Source organism: Drosophila sechellia, chromosome 3L, assembly GCF_004382195.2.
Source record: "Drosophila sechellia strain sech25 chromosome 3L, ASM438219v1, whole genome shotgun sequence".
NCBI classification, from domain to species: domain Eukaryota; kingdom Metazoa; phylum Arthropoda; class Insecta; order Diptera; family Drosophilidae; genus Drosophila; species Drosophila sechellia.
The window spans coordinates 22,206,766-22,227,616 of record NC_045951.1 but is presented as its reverse complement, the minus strand read 5'-3'; the positions used below and the strand labels follow the sequence as shown (position 1 = coordinate 22,227,616).

At 42.8% G+C, this 20,851-nt stretch overlaps 1 protein-coding gene across 6 annotated transcripts in view; it reads right to left on the bottom strand.

Moving 5' to 3' along the window:
* The window catches only part of LOC6616592 (calcium-transporting ATPase type 2C member 1), a 32,482-nt gene that overhangs the window by 2,512 nt on the left and 9,119 nt on the right, over positions 1-20,851 (bottom strand). For 2 of the 6 annotated variants that reach the window (XR_004361653.1, XR_004361652.1), the window contains exons 2-4: positions 6,236-7,949; positions 1,335-1,650; positions 354-1,282 (exon numbers count right to left, since the gene is read on the bottom strand). Coding sequence is in view for 4 of the 6 variants with exons in the window: in XM_032717285.1 (XP_032573176.1) it covers positions 583-1,282; positions 1,335-1,650; positions 6,236-7,949; positions 9,497-9,541 (2,775 nt within the window). In the remaining 2 variants the exon portion in view is untranslated. Of the gene's footprint in view, positions 1-162; positions 1,283-1,334; positions 1,651-6,235; positions 7,950-9,496; positions 9,554-9,706; positions 11,034-11,097; positions 11,262-20,851 lie in introns of those variants that run through there. The other 4 variants (XM_032717285.1, XM_032717287.1, XM_032717286.1 and 1 more) reach the window with 4 other exon arrangements.

Sequence of the window (20,851 nt, the reverse complement as noted above, 5' to 3'; positions counted from 1 at the left end):
GCTTAAAATAATATCACATTAAACTGTTTTTGCCGACATTGTAGATTATTAAACACTTCGTATTGACTGAAATTGCGCGGTGAGCATTAGAAACTAGAGAGAAGCACTTAGAGATAAAATGAAAATAAAAGTTAAATAAAAAGTAGCTTTGCTGCCCATTGCTGAACGAATAAATTGTATGCGCTTAACGCTTTCGTTTATATACGTGAGCATGTTTGAATAAATGGATTACAAAAAATAATAGTACTACACAGGCTACTTAGATAATAAACACATTAAAATAAAACCAAACTCTTTGCCATTTATAAAACAATGAAAAAATTAGAGCGCATAGAACAAACCTGGAAGCTTACTTCAAATCTATGAAAATCCCTTCTGTGCACTCTGGTTGAAAACCCACAGTAACCATTAAATCATTCTTAATTGGTCAAGTCAAATGTAAAGTTAAACACACACATCCTTGATCCATCGCCGCGCTCCTCACTTGTTTTGGCATAGTTTTACTTTTTTTTATGGATTTTTTGTTAGTTATTTAATTTACTCGGCTTTGGGGTGCAAATCTTCTCTAGCGCTTGCGTTTTGTCATACAAAATCCAGCTCGGAGCGGGTGCTGTACATCTTGCGCTCCATGGTACGCTCGAACCATTTCTTTATCTCTGAAACAACCAGCACAGATGAGGTTAGGGAGACCAGGAAGAATATGTCATACGGCGTAAGAGCTTCCGTCTGGAAAACCATTTGCAGCGGCGGAAAGTAGACAACGAGCATTTGACCAATGATCGAAAAAGCGACGGCCAGCAAGAACATCCGATTGGTAGTGAGTCCGATGGTAAAGACACTCTTTGTCTGCGAGCGGCAAGACAGGGCGTTAAACATGTCGAAAAACACGAAACAAGTAAAGGTCATCGTCGTGTCCCGCTTGGTCTTTCCCAGCGTCCCGTCGGCCATTTCGCGCTGGAACACCCACAGCGTGCCCAGTACAATTATGCTGGCACTAAGCAGAACGTTCACCACCACAGACTTTGTGATCATCGGCTGTTTCACGTTCCGTGGTTTCTGTTTGAGCACATCGTGGTCGACAGGCTCCACACCCAGAGACTGTGCTGGCGGACCGTCCATTATGATGTTGATCCACAAAATCTGCATGGCATTCAGCGGGTTAGCAATGTCCATCAGAGTGGCCAGGGCAATCAGGGCCAGGGCAGCTATTGATGTGCTAAGCTGAAAGCGCACGAAATTTCGAATGTTGTAGAATATGCCCTTGCCCTCCTCGATGGCGGCGCTGCATGAAAAGAAAGTTAGGCACAACTCAAATGATTAAGTAATCCGCTTACATTATGGTGTGGAAATCATCATTGACCAGGATCATATCAGCCGCCTCCTTACACACATCCGTCCCGTTCTTACCCATGGCAATGCCGATGTCTGCCTTCTTCAGAGCTACTCCGTCGTTCACCCCGTCGCCAGTCATGCCGACTATGTTGCCACTGCGCTGCAAGGACTTGACTATCTCCAGTTTGTGGCGTGGCGATACGCGGTAGAAGACGCTCACGTTGTTGGCTACCTTGTCCAGTTGGTGCTCGTTCATTTGATCCATTTCCTGACCGGAAAGCGTCTGGTGGTGGATTGTATCGATACCGATGAGATTCGCTGGGGAGTTAAAAAGAAATCTTGTTAAACACGTAGGCTAATACAGAGTTCCCTGCATTAACAAAACGAAACTGTGTTAGGGCAGACTGTAGAGGTAGCGAACATGACTCACAAATTACGAACCACTTCCCTTTGTCCTTGAACCCACTTCTAATGCCTAGCACCCCTTCTTACCTGGCACTAAAGGCAGGCCCTGTTGTGCCACGGCAGTCAAGTTAAATCTCTTTCATTGCATTTTCCAAGCAATTTGTCGAGCAACAGGCTGAAGCGCTGCAAAGTGGTGCCCCTCCTGCCCCATTGGCCAGGCAGGAGTCGCGTGTGTGTCGGCGCAGCTTGAAGCCGTCGACTTGGATCTTAATCCCCAAGGAGTTCAAAAACAATTGTTAATTTGTTGGGTGTGCAGGCAGCGGGTTGTTTGCTCCTCGAAAATTCAATTGAAACCCAAGCAATAAAGTTGAAAAACTTAAGAAGGAACGACCTACTTCCCCACACCCTTTATGCCAATACCATTTCCCGCCTCCATTCCTTTTGCACTCGAGCGCATTTATGAAGTGCGCTCAATGGGTGGCAGCTGTAGGAGACAGGAACAACAATAGCATCAGCAGAACTTCTGCGAAAAGTCGCACCGCCATTTTTCATTTGTCCTGCCCAGAACCGAGCTCCTTGCCTTTCCCATCCCAGTGCTTGTCGTGTTTGCGCAAAATTTTAGCCAGAGTGCACTGAAGTAAATAATAACAATCTGCAACAAAAGCAACAGGGTGTGCCCAACGCAAAGATGCGCGGTAAAATGAGCAAAGGGATGCGTAATTAAAACGCATTCAGCGACTTGAATCCCATTCGCCGTCTCCCAACAATTAAAAGCAGCCAGCCGCCGTCCGGAGGTAGCCGTCTCCTCACCATTTTCCTCGTTTTCAATTCTCCGCAGGACTGTTTTAAACTTGCAGTAGCAAGGAGTTTGTCGCCTGCTCTCTTTATATACTTTTGCCCTAATGCCCGAGCCGTAAAGAAGTCGGTAGCATGCAGACCGCGGCCGCCTTGGTGCCCCCAAAGTGCGTCCTTATCTCGTCCATGTTGTGTTTCATTGGACTGGTAAAATGAGTATAACCACGCGTTTGTTATTCTTTATACTAGTCTCTCAGCCATTTAAGTCTGCATCAAGCATCGAAAATCTAGCCAGTTTATAGGAGCTATAGATCAAACAAGGTTTTGTCTTACATTCACACACTTTGATACGTAGATATATTTTAAACAAATACGATCTTGTGGATTTTCGTTCTTACAGGTTTTGTAAAATCAAAATATCATCACAAAATCACCTCTTGGCGGACTAAAAAAAGTTATATAAATATATAACATTTTCAATAACTTCAGCATCGATTTTATAATTTTAACTTGTACATTTACAACACTTTGTCTCATAAAATATACAATCATTTCAATGCCTTGGTATGCAATTCCATTAGTTTCTGGGCAACTTTTCGATTGGTGTATTACTCGATCAGATCGGACAATGACAACAGAATAAAAAATACGGACAAAAAATAACAATTCATTATAAAAAGAATCAATTCAAATTTCATGCTTTATCTGTATATCTGCATCAATGTACCTTTCCATGTTTCCCTGACAAATACGTCAAGGCAAACTGTAATCCCTATTCAATATTTAATTTATTTTATTAATAGCGGTGACTATACCACTCGGAAGCATTTATAAGCAGTGCCTTCAAACTCGGAAAGTAGCAGAACTCAGGCTAATTCCAATATATAATAAAACACATGCATAAAAAACATGCATAATTATAGCTCGTGACTCTATACTTACTACTACTAATACTAAACAATATCCGACGACATTGAAACCAACTTGGATAGGCTATAGATAACTACTAGATCACAATGGATATCATGTTAAATGAGATTATTAATCGGATATAGTAAGCCTTGTGATAGCTCCTAGAGCCCCAATACGGGTTCTTTTCTGGAGTCTACTTTTACATAGCTATTTTAAGTAAGAGTGAGGTTGAAGAGCAAAAATGACTCACTACAGATAGAAAGTGCAAGCAAAATGAATAGCAATTGTTAGATTAAGTGAAATGTCGGTTGTTTGCCTTCCCTTTATAGACAACATTTTTATTCTACAAGTAGGTTAACAAATTACTGAGCTATTATAACAAATACTTTGTTTTTAACCCTCTAATCAGAAAATGTTTTGGGCGTTGCATGTGATTTAAAAATGTTGAGACACGAAACGCAGCATAACCGCAAGCCAAAGGCGGATTTGGCAGAATCGTGGGTGCAGCCGGATGCAAAATTTGCTGCAAAGTTTATGAAAATGTCAAGCGCCTAAAATTGTGCAACAAGCTTTTTGTTCACCACTTGAACTGCCATCCACAAGAAAACTTCGCACGGCATCGGAGTGAAAAGGGGTTCGGAGTGGAGTTGGCGGCCAAAATCGAAGCGAATTTGTGCCCAATATTTTAATAAAACAAGCATGCACTGCCGAGTAAATACACTAGCCCATATTTGGTAGTTTAAGCCATCGTATGGCTCACGAAACAGTAAGAAGTTTTCTTTGCCAGAGTCGTTTGCATTTTTACTTCCAACTGGAAGCTGGAGGAGAAAATTCTCCAAATCACTCCAAATTGTTCAGCGAGTTCTTGTACGTGACTACTTCATTCGGCTGCTTGCAGACTGTGTTTCCATGAAAATGGCCATTATAAATACTGCGAGAAAAACACACGCAATCAACATGTAGGATTATTTGGCCAAGTCCGTACTGCATTTGCAAACGCACTTCGCTAATTGGGAGGAAGTTTGCAATGCTATGGAAATTTAGACTGATTAATGCATACGAGCATACGCACGATTTCAAAAAAGGTTTTACCTTGTTTTAAAGGAAAATAAAATTCAAAATGAATGAATGGAATGAATGGCCTGCATTTATGAAAACACATTCAATGTATAGCAAGAGAACATTTTGCAGTTGCAGATACCCGTTACTCAGTTAGTGTGAATGCGAACGCGAAATTCCATAATTTTTCTGGGATATCGATAGATATTGGATAGATAGATAGATATTGGCAGATTTCGGCGTTTTTAGGGCGTTAGAGTGGGCGTGGCAAGATGGGATAACAAACAAACTTAACAAACATCATTGTCTCTAAAATCTGTGTGCTTAATTTCAACCTTCTAGCTTTTATTCCTGAGATACCGACGTTCATTTGGACGGACGTGGACTTGTCCAGTTCGACTTGGCTATTAATTCCGATCAAGAATATATACAGTTTATATGGTCGGAAACGCCTCCTTTTACCTACATACAACATACTGGAAAAATAAATATCGATGTATATGAAGAGTACTATGCACATATACACTGTACCTATTTAAAGTCCTAAGGACCAAACATGCTTTCGCTTTGTTTGATTTTAAAATAGAATCCCAATATTTTTATACACGATTATTGGTATCTGTAGGCTCTAATTGGACAATGGTTTGGCTAATATTCGACCTGCAATGATTTCTTAAAAACCACACTCCTTTTTTAAATACTATATTCATTATCGGTATTAGTTATCGGTAAAGTCAGACCCTAAAACCGTTTCTGAGATATATCTATAAGTACCAATTGAATGTAAAAAGTAACAAAAAATGTTCCCTTTAGTTACTAAACAACACAGCTTGCACGATGACAGGGGACAGAAACAGACAGGAAAAGAAAATGGCAAAGCAATGGAAGTTGTTTAATATTCAAGCTTCAATCTTTAGATATTTAAAAAAAAATGTCAGAGACAGGGACAGAGTCCTGCCCGCCGCAGATGCGCATATGATGGCTAGGATGCAGACGATGCTGGGTCTGTGATAAGTTTAGGGGAATGCGGAGATGCGGTCCACAGTTAATTATTTCTGACTGCTGACGACGACGTCGATGCTCTCTCCTATTATTTCCCGTTTTGCAGGATATTTGATATGGAACGCCTCCTTTGCCAAGGAACCCCAAAGAACAGCTACCTAGGGTTGGTTTTCTTTCTTAGCTTTTCCCTTTTGACGGTTTCTTTTGTGCTCTAGCTTTTCCAATTTTGTGAACCAGCTTTGTATTTGTCAGCTTTTCGGGCAGAAAAAATATTTTGTAAATTATCCAATACCTTACGAGATGAATTCTTAAATTTACTCACACTTAAATAAATATATATATAAAATATCACAAAAAAAAATTTTTTCAGCAAAAGGCTGGCGTGTCTAGCCACCGGCTCATGTTCAATTAATTCTGTTTACACAGCAGTAGACCACACTCCCTTGAGCAGAGGTCCTTACAAGTTCCCGTATCATCGATTATGAGCGAATTCTCACCAAACACAAAAATTGGTTAGTTAGGGGATTGTTGAGAGCCTAGGACATGTTTCTTTACAAAACAAAGTTTCGTCTAGCTCAAGACAATAGATATCAACAAGAATTTTTGCGACCAAAAATCTGCTTTTGACTTGAACTAATATATTTTATCCCATATACAAATTGATTAAATGCGACTATATGAGAGCACTAATTATAAAAAACTTGCCTAACGAAAGATCTGAGTTACTTACCAATGGCCAAGGCCGTTTCCTGGGCATCTCCAGTCACCATTTTGACACGCACTCCGCTCTGCATCAACATTTCAATGGACTCTCGAACAAGGGGCCTCGGTGGGTCAGTGATGCCGACTAGGCCGCAGTAGATCAGATCTTGCATGGACCGGCCCTTTGCCAGGGCCAACACGCGCAGGCCCTTGCGCCCGATCTCGTACGCCTCGGCTAGGAACTCGGCCTCGTTCTGCTTGGTAAGTGGTACCGTCTGGGTACCGAACTGATACTTGGTGCACTGCGGCAACAGGGTCTCTAGAGCCCCCTTGGCGAAGAAAATCTCTTCCTTGTTGTTGTTGTACTTGTGGATGCACTTCACAGCCATCATCTTCTGCTCCGAGCTGAAGGGATACTCCTGGATGCGAACGTAGTTCTCAGCTGTGGCGTACATTCCGTTCTTCATGGCTACCGCCACAAGGGCTCCCTCGGTGGGCTGTCCTAGCAGGGTGCCATTTTGTATGTAAGCGTTATTGCAGACCGCCCCGATTTCAAGAAGGTTTGTAATATTGGTCTTAGCCATCTCCACGTTGTTGCAATGCCGTATGTGGATTTCACCCTGGTCATTGTAACCGGCACCGGTCACGTCCGCCATGTAGCCGTCGGAAGTGATGATGATCGTGGCCGTCATCTCGTTCTTGGTCAAAGTTCCCGTCTTGTCAGAGCAGATAACGTTTACGCAGCCCAAGGTCTCAACAGTAGGCAGCTTTTTAACGATGGAATTTCGTTTAGCCATCCGCATTACGCCAAGCGCCAGAGTCACAGTTACCACGATAGGAAGGCCCTCGGGGATGGCCGCAACGGCCAGTGAAACGCTGATATTGAACATTTCCGAGAGCGGCTTACCTTGTAGCCAGCCCAGCAGCATGATGACACCGATAATCAGGAAGGAGTAGAAGCTCAACTGAGCGCCTAGAATGTCCATCGACTTCTGCAGTGGCGTCTTCGGAGCCTCCTCTGCCTGCATCATTTTGAAGACTTCACCGAACTCACTGCGCTCCCCAGTGCTGACAACTATGCCCTTGCCGTTGCCACATCGCACCAGAGTGCCCATGAAGGCAATGTTCTTCATGTTGCTGTGGTCCTTTACGTTCGTATTGTTCAGCAAAACATCGGTAATCTTGCGCGCGGGCTCTGTTTCGCCGGTGAAACTGCTCTCGTCGATAGATAGGTCCACAGCTTCAAAAAGACGCACGTCGGCCGGCACCCGGTCGCCCACGTTGAGGTGCACTATGTCCCCGGGCACCAGTTCGCGTGCCAGGAAGGTGTCTAGTCGACCTTCCCGCAGGCAGTGGCATTCAGGGGGCACTAGCTTCTTAAGCTCCTCCAGACTCTTCTCGGAGCGGTACTCCTGAATGAAGGCCACCGTGACCACGATTAGGATGGCAATGGTTATGCTCACGGCGTCGTCAAACTGCTTCATGATTACGGACACCAGAGCAGAACCAAGAAGCAGTAGAATTAGCGGGTTCCTAAACTGCTCAATGTACTTTTTCCATGTGGGATCCTCCGCCACGAGCAGCAGCTCGTTATGCCCGATGATCTTGGCACGATACTTGGCCTCCGTCCATTTGAGGCCGGTACGCACGTCGACCTGCAGTCGTCCGGCGACCTCGGAGGCACTGTGGGTCGATGATTCCGAGGTGGATAACAGCATTTCAGGTGTGAGGGTTAGGCCCGTCTGCGGGGAGAAAATAGTATTGTTAAATACTTTTAAAAAATATTTAAATTGTAATTGCTTAATTTGAAAGAAACTCCCAACGTGCAAGGCCCCACTTTCGACCACCAATTCTTGGCAGCGAATTATTCCGATTTCTATTTAGTTTTGTCATTAAAACTCAGTAGCCAACAACATGCTGTTTTTTTACAACTAGACGTGTAAGTAAGTTTGATATGAGAATTCTTTAAAAATCCTATTTAATATCAATTTGGGAACATTATTAAACCATCCATCAAACGTCCTTAAAAAGCACCGCCCAACGAGGAAAAAACTAGAGACAATCGCACCTGCAACATACTAAAATTTGATATCAAGTTCTGTGACGAAATTATTTTTAATTTGATTAAGCATACAGATTTAGACGCAGCGCAAGTTTTTATTTTTTGAATTCTATCACTTGTCTTGCTAATTTCAAACGTACTTATATGAAGGCATATTTATTGTTTTTGAATTAATAAGCTCAGTAACTGGCATCTGATAGTCGAGGCCATCGACTATAGCATTCTCCCTTGTTTACTACATTAAATTAAATTTTAAATGAAGCGCCCAATAGCTCAATTTGGATCATACCACAAAAAATGTAATGCCGAGTTTTGGACCCCCTTAATTGTCTAATTTCCCCTGCAATCTCTTGCTACTTTGAACTTTGCAACGCAGTAAAGGAGACAACTGCGACCATCTAAAATATGCATATGCAGGATCAGTATCAACAGCATAGTCCATATAGTCATGTCCATCTACGCAAACTAGTATCTCATTAATTAAAAAATTTCATTCAAATACAGTATAGAACTGTTGGAAAAATGATTACTAATAATAGAACAGAAATTCTTTTTGGTTAGAATCCTCTCTGCATGCAACCGTTTCTTAAGTATATCATTTCTGCAAGGCTAAATAAGCGTTTTCCGAATCCATCTTCTTTCTTCTTGATTGTAAACATTTCAAGCTTAACGGCTTAGGGGCCCTTCAGTTTTTTATTTTAAATGTGTATTCGAATACGGAATTCCACAACTCGCTAACAGTTCATGCTTTTTGAAAGGCAAATGCGTAGGGCTTTGTGAAGTGGAACTTAAAAGCACTGGTTCAAAAACAAACACTATGAAAAATAGTTGCGAAACGTGATTGGCATATTAGATGAGGAGCTTTCGCGATCAAACATTTGGTGCCCAAAAATCCAATGGGAAATGGGTTGAATACCGTCGAAAGTCAATAGTTAGTAGCTCCCACGTTACCCGTATATCTAAGCCAGTTAATCGCTTAGTACTAGCTGTACCTGCCCAGGAAACCGGCTAGACCTCACGTGGTGGAAGGGGCTAAACATTACAAAAGCCACACTTAGCTAATTTGCACCCAGGGCTCGGGCTATAAACTTAAACAAATCGGCTTAGATTAGCAATGCAAAGTTTTAAACAGAACTTCAACTACGACTGTTTGAATTCCGCACTTCAAGCTGCAGCAGCCTTTACACTTTTAAATGGGAGACTTATAATACTTGAAAGCCTCTGTACCTGCTCCTCAATGAAAATACTTATAGTGCGCCTAGATCTAAGCATCTTTCACGGCTTCTGGAAAAAGAGGATCTCGAATTCATAAGTACTAGCAGACATCCGCACAAGGACCGATGAACATTTACCTAAAACAAACCGCCACCTCCAACCCAAACATATGTGCACACAAATGGCAATAGGTACATATACAAGTTAGTGGGGGCCACTTACGTCAGAGGCATTGATGACTATCATTTTGGTGGAACACAGAAAGCGGCGGCGATGGGACGAATTCTTATTATTAGCACTGGAGTAGATACCTTTCGACCCTCTCGCCACTCCGCATTCGGGATGCACGCCAATCGATTCTGGGCCAGGTGGGAGCGTGTTCTACCTGCTCGGTCACGAACGAGGTGGCAGCATGAATACTAAAGTTTGCCTGCCACAAATACCTCTCCGCACATGATACGTGCGCTTAGATCGGCGGTGGAGCTTTGTGAAACGAGTGGTTCCTGGATTACAGCCGTGGAGATCGCCCAGTTCCGCGACACCTAGTGGCAGTTCTCATTGTCAGCAATCGCTGCCAGTTTGTAGTACACTCGAGCGGCTAAAAAGCGTTCGTTCGGCGAATCTGATAAGGAAATATTAAATCGAAAATCGCAGTCAGGCGACGTGGGTCATTGACAGCACTCGGTGGGCCTCTTCGCTTTATTTGATTTTTGGAAATAACTCTAAAAGACGTCAAAAGGCTGAGCATACAAACACATACGCATCCATATGTATGGAAGTTTTGCTATAGAGCCAACTCAGCTCCGGGCGAATAATAATTACACAGTGGATACTCGTAAAGAGTAAAAAATAAAAAACGTAAAAAATAAACAAATAACTAATATGCACATGTGTCAACTAATTCCAATCCATTTTCTTTTTTGAGATTAAAATATACAATTCGTGCACTAAGATTTCTGAAACACCGACCACTAAAAGCGCTGTTCTTGCTAAGCTACGTCTTAACCAGTTTTCACTGTAAGTGGCATTGAAAGAAGACGGGAGAATTCTTTCAGCAGAACCGCCGGACAGACTCTCGGAATGTCCGACGCCGTCTGACGAAGAATTCTGAAGAATTGCGGGCTAGTTTCTTCAGCCCGTTAGAAAATCGATAACGTGGCCCAGACCATGCGCTGCATACGTATGTATGTGACTGACTGCCACCGGCCAAGAAGAGATGCTATTGCACCACAGAAATTCTATTGCGCTAGACACTTTCTCCGGAACACGGGACCGAGATCTGGGATCGCACGGAGTACTTTCTGATTGCTGCGTCGGAAGTTCGGAACACGACTAAACAAGCAGTTATCGGGGCATGTTGTTAGCAAAATGAATTGATTGAATTGCGAACCGGAAGATGGGTGGATCGCGGTGGAATTGAGTGGGTGGGAGCGACAACGGCAACAATGACAACAACGGAGATGTGGACAGGTGAGAGACGGCAGCAGAATGGGAAAAACAGGCGACAATCACGTTACAACAACAACAGCGGCACAAACAGTTCCCGAGAGTGCGGGAGAGGGACGCAACACTACTAACAGTAGGCGCATGCAGCACCGCTTCTTTCGACTCACGCGACAGCTTGCAGGGGGGCGGGGGAGGTTTAATTAAATGTGTCACATGGAGCACAGACTGTTTTGATTCACATAAAAGGGTATCGCCTTATTTCACTTATATGCTTCCCGTTTATTTGTCGGCAGACACGCGCAACGCAGCAAAAATGACGAATGCGATCGAGCGACGTGTACAGACTGAGAGAGCGTGCGAATGCGAGAGCGGGAGGGCGCCACTAACAGCACTGTGTGTGCTGTTGCGGCGCAAGCCCAAAGTCGCGAGAGCAGCCTCGGTGCAGCTGATCTCCAATTAGAATCCATTCCCTGTTATTGTTATTGCTGGATTCCTATGCCGTGTGTGGGTCAAGTTCAGATTGGAGTCTGCTATTTGAACGAAAACACTCAGTCTACCAACTGAGAAATATTCCAACATGATTATCACATCTCTTAATGTTTCTATTTTTGAATGTTATTTTACAGAACTGCTCTGCTTTATTATTTTAAAATCATATTATTTGAATGAAAACTAAAAGGACACGGAGGACTGTTAACGCAGATAACGAGACGGAAATAAGTATTTTCCTCCATGCGTTCCGCATTTATTACAAGATAATTGATCAAATTGATAATATAAGTATGTACATCAAATATGATGTTAGTGGGATGAGCGTATGATCTCACTCGGATGACCTGCACTTATTGGCGGTTTCGCTTACAATTGTTTCGCCACTGCTAATTACTCAATTACATGGTTGCGCTATCTGCAGCGATCGCTTTTTTTGGGAAAGTCTGCTCATTGTGTCGCCGCCACCCCGACAATTTTCATATGCAAATGTCTACGCGGCAGCATGTGAAATTTCCTGATCGCTCGCCCATTAGCACCCTTACAATGTGCAATTTATAATCTACAACGAACAATCGCGTCGCATTTCCAGAGGCCTCGGCTCCGCTTGACTAACTCGTCATTGCATAAGCAGTTATAAGCGAGGACGATTAGGTGATTCCAGCAATGATTCAGATTACGCAAGCCATTTTCAATATTTAAATTAGTGTTGGTTGACGCACTCTTTTTTTGGAAATATAAACTTAAGACATTGCCCACATATCGTTAAAAAGTTGGGATAATGCCTGGAATGCCAAAGTCATTTTTTCAAACTTATACGAGCATGTTTTGTAATTATAAGAGTTTGTGTCAAAGGTTGAGGGAGATTCGTTTTCTTTTAATAAATATATGTCAAAAATGAGTATTCTGCTAGTTCGAATATTTTGATGTAGCTCTTTTGCTCGCTGCAGCAGAAGCAGCGAGTTTTTCAGATAACATTAACCTATTTCGCCGTTAAGGGCGAAAGCAACGTTGACTAATGATGGCGCGATGACAGCCGACCACAAAGACGTCAACAAGAAACCTCTAGAGTATTACTGCGGTTTCTGGGCCAGTTGCCAGTCGCTATTAATTTACGTTGCCTGCCTGGAAGGACATCAGCTCACCAGGGGAAAGGTCATAGTTTTTCGAGAAGTTTGAAGCTCACTCGATGATTGCACCAACTACCTAGAACCAATTACCTCCGATTGACGGTTAAATACCATACAATACCATTCTCATCGATATCCTCTTTCGCGGCTCTCGAATTTTGCGGACTTTTCCCAGTACAGCTAAAAGCGTCGCACTGCATTGAGATTCAAGGCGAAGGGAAGTTGTGGGGCTTGATAAAAATACATGAAAAGTGTATTTAAAGGGCCAAGGATTTCATTTCTTGGCGACTCTGTGTTGAGAACGTTCCTCATTTATAGATACTTAAAATCAAGCGCCCCAAACTACATACATACATATGTATTTTTTGGGATCAAGTGTTGATCAACTAAATCTATTTAGTCAAAATATTTTACTAACTTGATTATATTAGAAACGTTGATCGTAGAAATGGAAAATTTCGTTACTTTTGAAATTTTTATTTTTAAATACTATTAAAACCATTAAACCATTTTAAATATTAAGTTTAACAACTTTTAGTATGTCCCAAATGTAGCCAAAAAATGAATATTATATGTTCTTGTTTATATTTAAGTATATTACAACTCTGTGCTTTGAGGCATGACATAAAGCTATTTCTCTCTCACAGAACTTTGAAGGCAATTATTCGTCAATAAATTGTTTTCAGATATCAAATGGGCCGTTCCATTCCCAGACATGGCTACGCAGATACACAATACTTCCAGATTGACTCAAAAACTGACCACTAGACGAGACGCATTCATCATCCCAATGCAATAGCTCATCTGGCCAGACGACGATGAGAAGCAGTGGGGCATATGAGGGCGTTGCCACGCCACGTAACGCGAGGCGGCGGGCCAAGCTGTGCGTTACTTAACGGTCGGGAGCAGGACTCCATGGACGTAAAAAATGGGTAGCAAGTGCGACCATTATTCTTGCCCTCCGTGCTGGAGGGCTTGGGTCACTGGTTAGTTTGCATAGCAAATGCCTCATGGAAAAACGAACTGCCGCAGAGGACGAGGATTCTAACGAGCTCGCCGGATGCGGATGCGCACGGAAAAATGCGGAGTGCCCAGAAATGTCAAGCTAAGTGGCGCCAAGAAGGGAGTTTCTATGGGGAGATGATCGAAAGTTCGAGTACTGAAATTTTATTCGCCATTGAATATTCGGATGGGAGGCGCCACCTCGGGCGCTAATGATGAGCAAATAGTCTCGTTAAAGATGCCAGTGCCAATGCAAGTGCGAAGTGCCATAAATGTTGATGGCAGCAAAGATATGGAAACTCTATCGAACGCACGATGAGAGGTTGAGTTTCGTTTAATGACTTGAAGTAACGCATCGAATCGATTTCACTCGCGAATTTATCACAAGTGACTCCGGCACAAGCCATTAAAAGTTGGAGCAAGTTGAGGGCCGCTCTAATGCATACAGTGAACCGACCGCACGACCCCAGTGTGGAGTGGCCTACTACTGCCGTCTCGGCCACATGGTTTATGGCTTGTAAGCGGCTTAGCCTAATGGCTTCGACCGGGAACATTGTTTAGGTCGAAGGTCCTGCGGCGGCGTCCCAACATTTTATGCATCATTAAGTGCAGCCCAGCGGCAAGCGGCTGAAGCCGGCAAGCTTTAACCTGGCTCAGTCGAATCAATCTCAGTCTCAGTCCCGCGAGCCGAACCGAGCCGAGTCGAGCCAAGACAAACAAATGCGGCGAATTTGATTTGCAATCCAATCTAGGTAACGAAGCTGCCAACATCGCAACACCCTTGCGGATGCCTTTTTCGTAGCGAGCATGGAAGCTCCTTAATGGAACCCTTAAAAATATGCAGGCTGTCACTTTTGGCCCTGAAACAGAAATCCTATTAAAAGCGAAGGAAGGAAGGCGGTTGGCAGGGAAGGCAAAAAGTTGGGACTCCAAAGGATGAGGGCTGTTCTTCTCCTGCATCTGCACCTTTTAGGTTGCACAGTGAGCTTAAGAAGCCCCATTCATTTGTTATAGCTTCTCGTCATTGGGTTACATTACAGTGGGCAGAAAGTGCACCAGAATGTGATGCGACCACTTAAGGTTCAATCCATTGCGACACGCAGTGGCAGCAGAAATAGATTGAACTGGATCTTATCTGGGAATTTGCATGTATTTCAGCAGCACGTTGCAGCTAATGCAGATGGGGATACGTTTATACATTATGGGAAAGAATAAATCTTGAATGACACAAATATTTGCAACACGCGTGGTTTTCCTCCCTCGAATATGTTGCGTTTCGCCGAAAGAAACAACAAAACAAACAAAATCCTACAGAAGCTCCTTCGCGGAGGCGAATGGGGTGGCAGGACCATTACAGTAGTTTGCCACGCCTGCAACAGAATGACAGCTTGGGGAGAATTCCCCACTTTGACAATTGAGAGCCGGAACGAGATAAAAACGGCAGACGAGCAGGATGAGTTAGCAGTTAGCAGGAACTAGGAAAAGGGGCATGCCCCATCTTGTCCCGGAGTCGCATTCTCGGAGTGCACAGACGACGGTTCACAGTGACAAGGGCAGGCGTCGCATGCAAATAGGAGGTGACTCCCACTCCACCAACAGAAGCACCCAACTTCGGAGAGATTCGCCCCGCCCATGCGTTAAAATAATGCAATCAAAAACACTGCAGAAAACAGTTTCCCTAGCTCTTTAGAATATCAGGCATCGTAGATACATATTAAATAAATATGTATCCAGTACGCATTAAGTAACAATTATGCGTTCCCCAAATTAAATGGTCATAGCTATGATTGGAAGCGACTGACTGTCCTTGCAAGGCAGCCACGACTTTTCTCAACCCTTTTTCTTTAACTTTTTCAGAATGCGCCTCCGGGGAAGGACATTTCAGTATCACAGCGCTGAAAACAAAGCCAGACGGGGAAAAAATGGAGATGCGAATGGAGATATATGTAGTTGTCTGTTGCTAGCTCCATTGGTTCCTCGCTTTCAAGCAACAAGCACACTGCCTCGGGAGTGGTCGCCCTGAAATTAATTTTCTTCTAGGTGGAGTAGTTTGCTCTAGCCCAGAATGTATAGCATCTGGTGACACATCTGCGCCGCAGGAAAGCCGGCAGCTCCTTGTCGTCCTGCGTGATAATCAGCGCAAAGCCATCAAAGGATGTGCCCTATAACAGTAATTACACTTTTTCCAATACTAGGGCCTTAATGAGGCAATGGTGCAAGGAACTTTCCCCAACTTACAACTGGGCAAAACAGGCGATAAATGCGGAACTGACAAGTATCGAGGAAAACTGCCAGTACTAAATACTCAAACACAGAATCGAATTAATTAAAATACATTCAAGTTCATTCAGACAATAGAACGTTCCGAAAAGTTTGAGAAAACTTTTAGTTTTTAAACATGTTTGGGTAAACAGTAACTTGGTTGCACCTCACTATACGTAAAGTTTACGCCCCGTCTTCGCAATAAACTCCGCCTTTTCAATAGAGACGCGCCAAACTGAGCGAAATCCATGTTCAATAACAGCGAAATAATGCAAAAAATTCAAACATTTAATATTATAAAAATCAGCTATGGGAAGTATGATGAAATTGTAAATTTTCTTCCGGCTTTTAACTGACTTTCGCAAGTTAAATTTATGCGTTGCATGCGCTGGTAATTTACATATAATTGAGTGGCAGTAAGGTCGGCGAACTGCCCTGTTGTCCAACATTCGTTCCACATGCATTTATATGTGATGCGGATTGGACATCCCTTTTGTGACCGCGTACTAAATGATAATATATGCACTCTCAAAGGCCGCATCTCCAAAATGACGGGGTAGCTCAGTTGAAGGGGACCATTACAAAAAAATACTCATTTAAAATTGGGATATTGAAATTTTTCTCGAGATAAGGAACTCGCCCATAAGTTCGAAAAAACCTCCATAGTGGGAATCGAATGCAGCGGTCTCTTTTGTTGTTTTTTCGCAAATAGTTTCATTTCCGTCGTTTCAATCAATTGTGTACTTTTGCAGACGAGCCTTGGATGGTCCATTGAGTTTCATTTTTCAATTAGTAAAATCAAGAGCAAAAAACATAAAACAAAAGACTGTGTCCACACTATAATTAATCCTATTTACAGCTATCACACGCTAAAAACGACCAGAACTATTTGATGGGTTTGGTTTTGTGACTACAGAAAAAGGTGTTTAAAACCATTGTTGCCTGCGGACATTCGAAAACCCGAGCTAATTTCTGACTAAAAAGAGTGCAATCTACATGTTTGCATTATAGTTTAAACAAATCTTTTATTAAATAATAATTACGTGTGCCATTGCAGACCACAAATACTTATTAAATAATAAGTATAATTAATAATACTAATTGCGTCAAGCGCCGCGAGCGGTCAATGAATAATCCGCGGCAGAAAAAACTAAATTAACTTAAATGTAATTGCAAAAGTCCACGTATATCAAATTTATCGACCGGAGTCCGCCTAATTAGATGGAAAAAATATCTTCGGACAAAAAGTGCAATCAGAGTGTAGCTTATTCTGAATAATTATCCTTTCAATAGTTCGCTTTGGACGCGAAATGAACTAGGAGAGCACGCAATGGTAATAAAATAAATCCAAGTCGGTGCGGACTAAATAAATTCCGAAGATAATCACGCTGCTCAAGTACTAAATTGGAGATCCAGGTCAACGAATTGCAGCTAGAAACGAAGTTGAAAAATCAATTTTTCTCCGTTCTGAGACGTTATCAAGGAGATAGAGGACCCACAATGCACCCGATTGCGCAGAAGGAATGAGGTGAGCGGAAGAACGGCCCCTGTAAACTGTAATTTCGAGCCACTTACATCATCTGGAACAAGTTTGCAACTCCATAAAGTTCGTTCCCACGTCTCGACAACGCCATTCATCCAAAGCAACGAAAGCCGTTAAGTGCCTCCCAGAATCTTACTCGTTGCGAGGAGTCGCCAAGACCACCATTAGGAGAGAAAGGCGGAAAAGCCGCAAAAAGTAATATGCCAGAGGGGGAGGGGGGCGGGGGGCGGATCACGGGCGAGGAGTTTCCCATCGAGTTGGGAAAAGTGTTGATTTAAGGCCAAGCTCCCCGAACAGGCGTATTTAAACAAAAGCCCCGCCCGGCTGAACCGAAATCAATATTGGTGTTCGCTCGATTGAGGAAATCTGAGGAGGGAGGTAGTCTAGTTAAAGGGGGAAACCAGGTAGGTACAAGTGAAGTAACGAACGTAACTCAGTTACTTTAGAGCTGCTGATTCGGCAGCCTCCATGGTGAATTTTCCGTCTATTTCTAAGATAGGGTTTCTTCATTCACATGCCTCATTAGCACGCGAGTGATGAAATCTTGGGGGCCATTCCAGAGTAGGAAAACCCTATACAGATACCAATGAACATTGAATTTATTAGAATTAGAACATTAGCCAGAAAACTCTATGTCCTGTCAATCGCTATTTAAAAGTATTGCATTTCGTCACAACCTTTGATATTTTTACGTCGTCAAATGCCCGATACCCTATAAGAGTTTGTCAATTGCAACCAGATTCTGGGGAAGGAATAGCTCTACACAAAAATTTAGAGTCCACTGATTCCAGCTACAGTCGATCCATTGCTAAAAGTCTTTTTCTTTATGCACACGATGGGATTGTTTAAGAATTAATCCAAACAAGCTACAAATATACACCAGTACTTTAGCTACATTATTTTGGTTTAAAGCCTTCAGGACTTGGTAATCAGATAAAGTAACGCCATGGCTACTAAGCACACAAAATTCCACATATCATGCGGTATGAAGTGGGTGTAAATGAAAATTGTATTATCTACTGACTGCCGACATTCTTCTAACTATCTAACTTTGGCTATGCATCCGTGGATCCTTAAGGTAATACCCGTGACTCGTGGAGTAAGAGGTATACTAGCTTCGTTGAAAAGTATGTAACAAGCAGAAGGATGCGTGTCCGACTATATAAAGTATATATATATTCTTGATCAGAATCAATAGCCGAGTCAAACTGGCCATGCCCGTCTGTCCGTCCGTATAAAAGTCGAGATCTCCGGAACTATAAGAGCTAGAAGGTTGAGATTAGGCATACAAATTCAGTTTTGTTGACCCATAAACTGCAACGACCACAGTCTTGCCAATTTCTGTTGGTTACCAAAAACACTTTGGCCGCGCCCCTGCTCACACTGACATAACGCCCATAACGGTCGCGCCCACACTTTTTAAAAATTTTAAAAATTGTTTAAATTTAAATTTAAAATTTATTTTCATTTTATTCCCCAAAAGCTATCGATGCTGTAGAAAAATGATGAAATTTCGTGTTCGCATTCCCACAACTTGAGTAACGGGTATCTGATAGTCGGGGAACTCGAATTTGGCATTCTCTCTTGATTTTCATCTGTGTTGTGGTAATTAGTTTTTGTGTGAATTTTGATTACGACAGTTAAGCCTAAGAGCCTAACTAATGTTTATACTTTGCTTTGGTGTGGTATACACGTGATAAGTCTAATGTGATAAGTGAAAACTGAAGTTGTACATACGTGAAAAGGCGGAAAAAGTGATAGATAAAATAAAATAAAAAAAATAAAAAAAAAACTTTAAACTTTGCCGAATAAAACTTAGTTGTGTTAGGCATTATTCACCTAAAATCAGCAAAAAGTTGCATTGCATCAGCCACCAAATGTTTTATATAACCTTTTAAACATCCTACGCAAATCCCACACAAATTATTTTTTAATTAAAGCGATTCCAAAACATATATACTTTAGAAGAACAAGAGTATCATCGCCTTGCATTATGAGTTTCGGCACGTGGGTGTAATTATTAAAATTTGTATGACCAAGTTATGCGGAGACACGTCCCAGTGAGAATGGGGAGAATTGGTCGAGGAACTTGAATTCTCTGAACAATCGCGTCCATAGCAAAGTAACCCCGTCATATCTCATCACTTTAGTCAAAACACATTTTTCATCACCTCTCACCTGATCCACATTGTCCTCATCCGGCTCTTTGCAATCCTTAAAGGCTGCTACTTTGCTCGGCTTCACATTTTGTGGAACAGCCCGTGAATCCTTGACGTGGCTGATGGTCCTCTGTGGGTTAGCCTTGCTGCCGACGCCCTTGATCTTGGGACGCCGATTGCGTACGCCACTCGATGTGGTTGGGCTTTCAACCAGGACCGTGGAGCCAGGACTCGCCGGCGAGGTCCTGCGCTTGGACGTGAAGGGCTTTGGAGTTTTGGACATTCGGGCGAATTTGTACTGAAGTAAGAGTCAATGAAGCAGAGGGCGCCGCCTCGTTAAGAGCAATGAACTGCCCTTCCATATACGTTAATATCCTACGCGTGTCCTTCTGTTGATAAGGTCCCATCTCGGGGCATAAGTAATCTAATTATCGGCCAGATAGAAGACACCGGGGTGGGAACCTTAAAGTGTCGCCATATGGAAAACCCCCTTCTTTCCGGCGAACAGTAAGTACTGGGCAGCAAACCACTCCGGAGCCAAACTATTCCCCGAGCCAGATTTTTAATCGTTGGAAACTGCAACAAGCAAGCACTCCTTACGTATGTTACAAAATTAAATTTAAAAAACACCTGTCAATGGGGGTTTACTCGATTTACTCCACTGGGAGGGTGGTCAACAATCTTATATGCGCAGGATACGTTATTTATTGAGCCTTGAGAGTCGTGGAAGGTGCGGCAATGGCCAGTGCGAGATATGCGGTCGTTGGCTGCAAAGCCGCAGGGCGTTGGGGCTTAAGACAATCAGAGGTAGGACCATTAAATTCCCCGTTTGTAAGTGACAAGCAATATGGGACTTGATTTAGGGGTTACCAAGGGTATATAAGCTTCAAGGGTATATAAGCTTCGACTTGCCAAATAAATAATAAAAATTTTCAAAATAATTCCACGACCGAGCCGACATTGTTATTGACCATTATATGTGGTCAGGGGTTAAGCCCCTGAATTGGGAACTTCCCATTAAAAATCTATTCACAACTAGGAGAGAGTTGGTTTCCAGGAAAGTTTTAAGTAGGAATTTGGAGGCCAAAGACAAAGCGCAATCATAAACAGGCATCTCTCCTTTCACGAGCTGCCAAATAAAAAGTTTTTCAATTTAGATTTATAAACCAACATAACGTAGGTAATTGCCGCACAAAGTTGCGCCTGGTGTGTTTAAATAAAAGTGAAGAGGGAGATGTAAAGCCCAGCCGTCTGCGCTTCGAATGGAAAGTGCTTCCCGTGCTCGAGGATCCGAATCATTTTAGCGGAATTGCAGCGCATATAATTTTCGCTGTTG